This window comes from Nansenia antarctica (assembly GCF_963989245.1).
Source record: "Nansenia antarctica genome assembly, chromosome: 3".
NCBI classification, from domain to species: domain Eukaryota; kingdom Metazoa; phylum Chordata; class Actinopteri; order Argentiniformes; family Microstomatidae; genus Nansenia; species Nansenia antarctica.
In genome coordinates, this window is record NC_137688.1 from 38,218,768 (window position 1) to 38,227,162 (window position 8,395).

General features: G+C 45.1%; 1 protein-coding gene across 1 annotated transcript in view; it reads right to left on the minus strand.

The window, feature by feature from the left end:
- Nucleotides 1–1,305: 1,305 nt before the first annotated feature.
- The window catches only part of LOC308153393 (fibroblast growth factor 14-like), a gene marked incomplete at its 3' end in the record, with an annotated part of 48,693 nt that continues 41,603 nt past the window's right edge, over nucleotides 1,306–8,395 (minus strand). Inside the window, exons 4-5 of the mRNA XM_080526525.1 lie at nucleotides 1,763–1,961; nucleotides 1,306–1,451 (exon numbers count right to left, since the gene is read on the minus strand). Coding sequence (XP_080382651.1) covers nucleotides 1,306–1,451; nucleotides 1,763–1,961 — 345 coding nt within the window. The remainder of the gene's footprint in view (nucleotides 1,452–1,762; nucleotides 1,962–8,395) is intronic.

Here is an 8,395-nt window from a genome sequence, read left to right on the forward strand (position 1 = left end):
CAGCATTTCACTTACATGTAGGCCTATTGGCTTGGGAAATATTTCATGTATTTAGCATTTTGTACCAAAGCACTTTTTTTTTTCTTCCAACAATACAATTTTTGATTAGCCATACTCATTAAAAAGGAGTATGAATGTATTTTCATTCAATGATAACGTATTTTAGATTCAAAATAATAATAATAATAACAGTATTTGTATTTGTTTCTAAAAGTGAACCTGTAGGACTGTACATGTTAGCCAGCGTTTTATGTAGCTGTAGCCAGGGTGTTTTCATACCATTTCTTTCCTGCCTCACAGATTGCTTCTGTGGACAAGGATGTCTGAGAGAGCTAGCATGCACTGCAATAGTACATTGTACTTATGTCTCCATGCTACCAATGTCTAAAGCATGTCTCTCTCTACATGTCTGCTTTGCGAATTCTACACAATCAAGTATCAACCCTTGCATTCATTCACTACATGGATTAACTGACAAACACACAGTTAGGAAGAGTGATAGTGAGAGACAGAATAGAGATATGGAGAGAATGAGAGAGAGAGAGAGAGAGAGAGAGAGAGAGAGAGAGAGAGAGAGAGGGGGGGGGGGGGCGGGGGGTGGGAGACAGACAAACATGTGACTAATAGAAGATGACTATCTTGTTTTGTGTCTGTAAAACAATCTAGCCAGACAATCACTGGTGCATTGTGGTCTAGAATTGTAAACAAACAAACAAATATAAAAACACAGGAGAACAGAAAATCTCAAGTGATACCCTACCCCCTTCATAGTGCATCACTAGAAGTGAACTACAGGGGAAATAGGGTGTCACATAAGATCAGCCTCCGACTGTGCTTAACATGGCTGCTATAGTGCATCACAGAGAGTCCAGGGGGTTATGGGTAGCCATCAGCAGGCAAGGCTACTTGGCAGAAAAGAAGAGGGAACACTTCATCATCATCATTCTCACAGATTGTCACAGAAAACGAATCATGAAGATTTGAAAAAAAGGCATTCCATTTCACGTAGGTAGGGCATTCCACTGTCTGAGTTTGAGTTTGTCTGGCTGACATTTTAAGTTTGTCAGACATATCCTCTTCCTCATCCTCTTCCTCCACTTCTTCTCCCTCCTCCTCCTCCCCTCGTTTCCTCCTCCCCTTCCCCTGCCCTCTAAACGGAGAGGTCCGTTTCTGTACCTTGAACCCCACTGCACCCAATCAACCAGAGGGAGAGGCAGGTCTTAGCCCATAACTGACCAATCAGGGCACAGGTTTTTTAGTACAGTGGGCGGAGTCTCTGGCCAGGGGGAGAGGAGGGGGGAGGGGTTATGTCTCCTTGTCAGGCTTGTTGATTGGCTTGCCGCCATTCATGACCACTGGTTCATTGGTAGTGCTTTTGCTTGGTGCCACTCCAGCTGCTTTAGGCACTGCCTCCCCCACGTCATGCAACGAAGGCTCCCTGTACATGGCCACTGAAAGGAGGAAGAAAGAGAAGGAGAGGAGAGAGGGGTACAGAGGGAAGGGGGAGAGAGAGAAGGAGGGAGAGAGGGGTACAGAGGGAAGGGGGAGAGAGAGAAGGAGAGGAGAGAGAGAAGGAGGGAGAGAGAGTTAGGCTTGCAGGTCCGAGTGTGTGTTTCTTTCTGGAGGCGTGGGTAGCAAGTCTAAGTGTGTGTGTGTGTGTGTGTGTGTGTGTGTGTGTGTGTGTGTGTGTGTGTGTGCATGCGTGCCTGCCTGTGTGCGTGCGTGCCTGCCTTGCATGCGTATGCGTGCGGGTGTGTGTTACCTTCTATAGGTTTGGGTAGGAAGTGTGCAGCGGGCTTGTTCTTCTTCACGCGGTTGCCCTTCATGGTCTGGCCCTCCTTGTTCAGGCCCAGGAACCAGGCTCTGCCCGACTCCTGCTGCCGGTACAGCATGGACGAGTAGATCACGTAGTAGTTCTCAAACACCGACTCCTTAAACTTACACTCCGCCGTGAACAGTTCCTACACACACACACACCCACACACCCAGATACACACACACACACACACACAGATACAATCCTCATTAGTTCTGCCAATATTAGGCATTCTAGTATGGTCAGCTATTCCCAACTTGTCTGAATGTGTACCGGTATGTTCCAGCTAAAAGACCATCCACAGGGTAGAGAGAATGTTGGGGCTATATCTCACGTGACTGAGATGTAGGCCTAAAGTGTGTGTACCAAACTGTATTTGACCCAAACGCACAAGGCCACACGTCACCCAGACACACAGACACATTCCAATTTGGATCAGTTACGTTTGTCGGTTTCCATCACCACAAAAATGACACTCGCTCACCTGCGTGCGCCTTTGTTCCCTGTTACCATGGAAACGATTGCATGCAGGGGGAGGGAAGGGAAGGGGGGGAAGGGTGTTGGGTGGGGTGGAGGGTGGGTGTAACCATGGGTGGATGTGATTGGTTGGGCATAGAATTCTTATCAAACATATTGTACCGTCATTTGAATTAGTCAATGGTTGACGTAATGTCATTATTGGAGACACATTCATCTGGGTGTGGGAAGACAGAGAGAGGGAGAGAAACGCTCAAAGGTCACAAATAATAAGATGAATGAAATATGATCAAATTATTCATATATGCAACACCATCAACTAGGAAAACGTGCATGCAGAAACGATTTACAAGGTCATCACACAGTAACCTGCATGTTACTGTCACATGAAATCTGTATGCTTCCATGAAGCACCACTAAGGGTTAAAATAGTTTTATTATGGACGTTTAGTGGTGTAGCACGCCAATGCGCATACCTCATAATCGCGAGGTCCCTGTTTCGATTATGGCCATCGACATAACCTGCATGTCAAGCCATGTACAATGTTGTCCTGGAAGAAAACGTGCTTCCTTCTGCTCTGAGAATGTCCCCCAACTCTGAGGATTGTTTTTTCCAGCAGGATGGAGGACCACCAGATCAAGACCCTGTCATGCCCAGCCCAATCTCTGAACCCCATTGAAAACCTCTGGAATGTGATCAAGAGGAAGATGGATGGTCACAAGCCATCAAAGAAATCTGAGCTGCTTGAATTATTTGCACCAGGAGTGGCATAAAGTCACCCAACAACAATGTGAAAGACTGGTGGACAGCATGCCATTATTATTTATTTGGAATTTGGGAGAAATGTTATCTGTAGTTTATAAAATAAAACAGAAATGTTCATTTTACCCCATCACCTACCTATAAATAGTAAACTCAGAGAAACTGATCATTTTGCAGTGGTCTCTTAATTCTTTCCAGAGCTGTATATATATATATATGTATATATATTATATATATATATATATATATAGTATATATATATATTATTATTTATTTTTTTATAAAAGCTACACAACTATGTGGTACTTCCACTTAGGCATGAACTTTGAGTGGTTAGAGTGAGGGTGAGTTGTCAGGGTATAAAGTATTAGTATTAGCAACAAGAATTAGCAAAGACTAAAAGCCCTTTTGTGCTAAAATTGCCATACGGGAAGTCTTGGTTATACGTTATCCCCTACCCCCAACCTACCACCTAACAAAGCATCTTCCTTTTGTAGCCCTCTGCCAGTTGCTATTGCCTGATGTGTGCATGCACAAGTGTTTAGCCAGTAACTACTATCATGTGCAGGGACACATACAATATCCTATAAGTGACTGGCCAGGATATGAATGAATTACATTGAGACAGCTAAAGATCCATTCACTGCATATGTAGTTGAGAGTGCACCACAATGCGTGGGTTGTCCATGACCCTGGTAACAGCCTTGCATTCATGTATCGCCAATTGACTGTTCATTTCTCTGTTCATTTCTCTGTCCTGTTTTGTTGTGATCTCAAGCAGGTCAGGCATTCCTATTCCAGATGACCTGGATGAGTCACCCTGCAATGACACTGTGTCACTCACTTCTCTGGAACAAGCAAACACATTCCAACTGGATTCAACCAATGAACACAGTGAGACTGAAAGCGGATACTGGACATGAAGTCCGAGGAGTAAGAAAGGAAGAAAGGAGAAAGAGGACGTAGGAGGAGAGGAGAAAGTGATACCGTAAATCATCCAGAGGGAGACAACACACAGTGGGGGAGGCCCCAGCTCTCTGTCTCTTTCTCTCTCACACTCACACACACACACACACACACACACACACACACACACATACAAACACACACACACACACACACTCACACACACACTCACACACACACTCACTCACACACACACACACACACACACACACACACACGCACACACACACACACACACACACTCACACTCACACTCACACACATACACACACACTCACACTCTCACACTTACACTTACACACACACAAACACACACACACACACACACACACAAGCTGGCATGCCCATGACTCTCTGCCTTAGTGGTGCCTGGGTATTGGGTATTCAATCAATGATGTCACAGACTGGTATAGGAGACCTGCTTTCATAACTGGACTGGACTGATGTGGCTGTTGTGGCAGGGCACAATACACTAATAGTAATACTACACGTGGCTGTTATTCTGACCTGACTTAAAGAGATGTACTGTACATGAATGAATGAATGAATGAATGAATGAATGAATGAATGGTCTTTCTTGTCATTGCTATAGTACAGGTACCAAACAACGAAATTTGGGAGGGGTGGCTCCCCTGGTGCTAGGAAAGATAAATAAAACGAAAAAAACAAGAAGGGAAAGGAGCTGGTTTACATAAATAAAGGCTATGTACACTATCCACTATACTATACTGTACAGATAAAACACTGTGCTGTATGTACTCTATGCTATGCTATACCTATTCTAACATTTCCTATTTCTCTGCAACCTTATGTACCCTAGGGTTGTCATATTGCACATAGTGTTATTGCACATTCATTTAAAGTGTCGCAGTTTGCAGGCTTGAAATGTACACATTTGTGCCTCAGCACTACACCTGATTTTTCAATCCAGCAGCTGCCATCAATCCGTCCAGATTGTCCAGGGCCCAGAACCTAGGTCTTTGCTGTGTTCAGGGCCTGGATGGCCCTAGGGTAGAAGCTAAGCTTCAGTCTGTTTGTCCTTGCGGCCATGGTCCTGTACCGCCTTTTCGAGGGCAGCCGGGCAAAGTGTTCGTACCCAGGGTGGGATGGGTCTCTGGAGATCTTGGAGGCCTTCCTGAGGCAGTGTGTGTTGTACAGCTCTTCCAGAGAGGGGAGGGGGGCGCCGGTGATCTTCTGGGTTGTTCTCACGACTCTCTGTAGCGCATTTCTCTCTGCGGCTGTGCAGCTGGAGAACCAGTTGCAGATGCAGTAGGTGAGGATGCTCTCCACTGCGCAGCGGTAGAAGGCCACCAGTATCTCCTGCTTGTTGTGGAAGAAGAGCCGCTGTTGTGCCTTCTTGATGATGGCTGCTGTGTTGTTCTTCCAGGCCAGGTCATCCTGTATGTGCACCCCCAGGAATCGGAGGGTTGAGACTCTCTCCACGCTCTCTCCGTCGATGAGCAGGGGCTGGACCTCAGATTTTTTTCCTCCTGAAGTCCACGATGATTTCCTGGGTCTTTGACTGGTTGACATGTATGACTAATGCTTAATACTATAATAATACTATACTAGTATACTACTTAATGCTATATATACTGTATATACTGTATAGATAGATGGTATCAAGATGATATGATATTTCTCCTTACCCCTCTCATTCGTTTGTTGGTATGTCATGCCCAGACACTCAGACCAGCTGCGGCTCTTGTTGAGGTTGATTAGGTTGGACAGAGGTTGGAAGAGTTGATCAGTGCTGAAGGGCAGTTTATGTATTTTTCCTGACCATCTGTTCCCAGGGGAGGTAGCTAACGCTCTTCTTACTGTGTGTGTGTGTGTGTGTGTGTGTGTGTGTGTGTGTGTGTGTGTGTGTGTGTGTGTGTGTGTGGTGCGTGCGCGCGCGTGCGTGCGTGCGTGTGTGTGTGTGTGTGTGTGTGTGCGTGCCTGTGTGTGTGCGTGCCTGTGTGTGTGTGTGTGTGCGCGTGTGTATGTGTTTGTGTTGTGACAGTGAGTGGGTGTGTTTGTGCCTCAAACACCAGTTATTAACACACTCCTAATTACTCTGGGGAGCTGTGGGTAAACAAATAAAGCTAAAGCAAGGAAGGAGGGAGAGAGAGAGAGAGAGAGAGAGAGACAGAGAGAGAGAGAGTGAGAGAGTGGGAGAGAGAGTGAGAGAGAGAGTGGGTGGTGAAGAGAATGACAGAACAATAGAAGAAACAGTGAACCCAGTAGGGAACTTTAAGACTTCCTTCTCAGGTGGGAGCTGTCACGGTGAAGCATTAGGTCTGCCAGTACAAGCAGAGCCGTACACATAGAGACTGGCCGTCCTAGCCAAAAGCATTATGACGCTCTTCAAAAGACCTACAGTATGTAGGTACTCAAATGGCAGCTCTATGATTCTGTTCTCCTTGAACAATCTTGTCATTCACCTGGCTAATTGTGATTACTGATAGAATTGGAACTAGAATCAAAATACTCATCATGAACGGAATGAATGGAGTGTTCAGGGCCAGCAGGCTGGCGCCTAGCGCTGTGGACTGAACGGTCTGCACACGCTGTATGACATTGACATCACAATGATGTGTCTGCATCCTCCTTTCCTTCGGCAACTGACACATGAAAGAGATTCAATAAACCAATAAACCTGGAGACTTCTAACAGCCTCCTTTAGGTTCTGTGTGCTTGTTGTCTTGCTGCGCCTTAGTGGACATGACACATGGCTCTGCCTTCTTTCAGCTGCACAAACCTTTCATCAGCTCCCCCTGTCCTGTCTCTCCCCCTGTATCCAGACTTCACATGGCATTATTTTCCAACAGAAAATAATAATGCACCCCCTCCCAATCTCAAACCAACAAAAACAACATACACACACACACACACACTCTCACACGTACACACACGCACACACACACACACACACACACACGCGATCACTGCTTGTTTCCTCTTGCCCAGCGTCGTTAGTAATTAACACATACAAGCTAATTTCACACCACACCATCTGTTGACGGCAGAAACACATTTCTCTCTTCATCCGCTCTCTGTGATGAGGCCCTCCCTAGCAGACGTGTGATGGATACTGTAGTACTGTAGTACTGTAGTACTGCCGTAGGGTTTACTCTGAGTGAGAGTACTTCCATACGACTCAACGACCAGGATTTGAATTAATACTGTCCACAAAGGGGGGTCTGGTGGAATGTCCGGAATGCAAGCATCGGCATAGGAACGGACGCGTCATGGCGTTCGTCGAAAGACCTGATTACATCACCCAGACACATTTTGGCACCCGGACACAATTTGGCATGACAGCTCCTCTAACAAGGGTTAGATTGAATGTGAATGTGTATAGTATTACGTCTTGCCTCCGGAGAAGATCTGATATCCAAAATGATTAAACTAAAAACACACGAAACATGATATCAAATGAGAAGGCATGGAACTCTGTAGGGATGATTGAAGAGAACATCTTCAGTGGCTGGCCCATGCAGCGCTAACAAATCAGAGCGCCTCCACAAGCCTCCAATTCACATGCTCAGTGATGATTCTTTTGTTTATATTTTGATAGGATTCTATGTAGTAATAGTGTAGTTATGCTGGGGGGGGTGGTAAGTTACTCCAGGGAGACTGTCCCTGCAATCTCTAATTGTAAGTCACCTTGGATAAAAGTGTCTGCTAAAATGTAAAATGTTATTGAGGGCACTGGTGGGAGTCTGTTTTTTTTTACCTGTTATTTACTGAAAATTTGGATGAAATTACTCAGTAATGACATAGAATTTTAATTATTACCAGAAGTCACTAATTGTGTTATCAGATAGAACCACAGAATTCCTCTGTGAATACTCTGTGAAGGAAATACAGTCAGCTGAAACTGAACTTCAAAAGATTCTTATTCTGCATTTTTCTTCATTGGGCTGACAGTGGGTTTTTCATACTCCTCTGTGTGTGTGTGTGTGTGTGTGTGTGTGTGTGTGTGTGTGTGTGTGTGTGTGTGTGTGTGTGTGTGTGTGTGTGTGTGTGAACAGGACTTCCCCCATCAATAATTCACAAACAACCCTCATCTCTTTGTTTCTGTCTGAACAGAGCCAGCTATTCTCTGCCTGTCATCTCTTCAACACAGAGAGGAGAGAGGAGAACAGAGGGACTGTGTGGGACTTGTCGGGCACAGTTGTATTTTGGTGGTGTAAAGCCTCGGACGATATATAGATAGATTTGCTGGATAGCTGAAAGAAAGTGAGATAGTAGGATGGACCAATGGACAAAGATACAAGATGGTCAGAGGGTAGGATAGCTAGATAGATGACATCTGGTTATACAGTAGGATAGATAGATAGATAGATAGATAGATAGATAGATAGATAGATAGATAGATTACATTA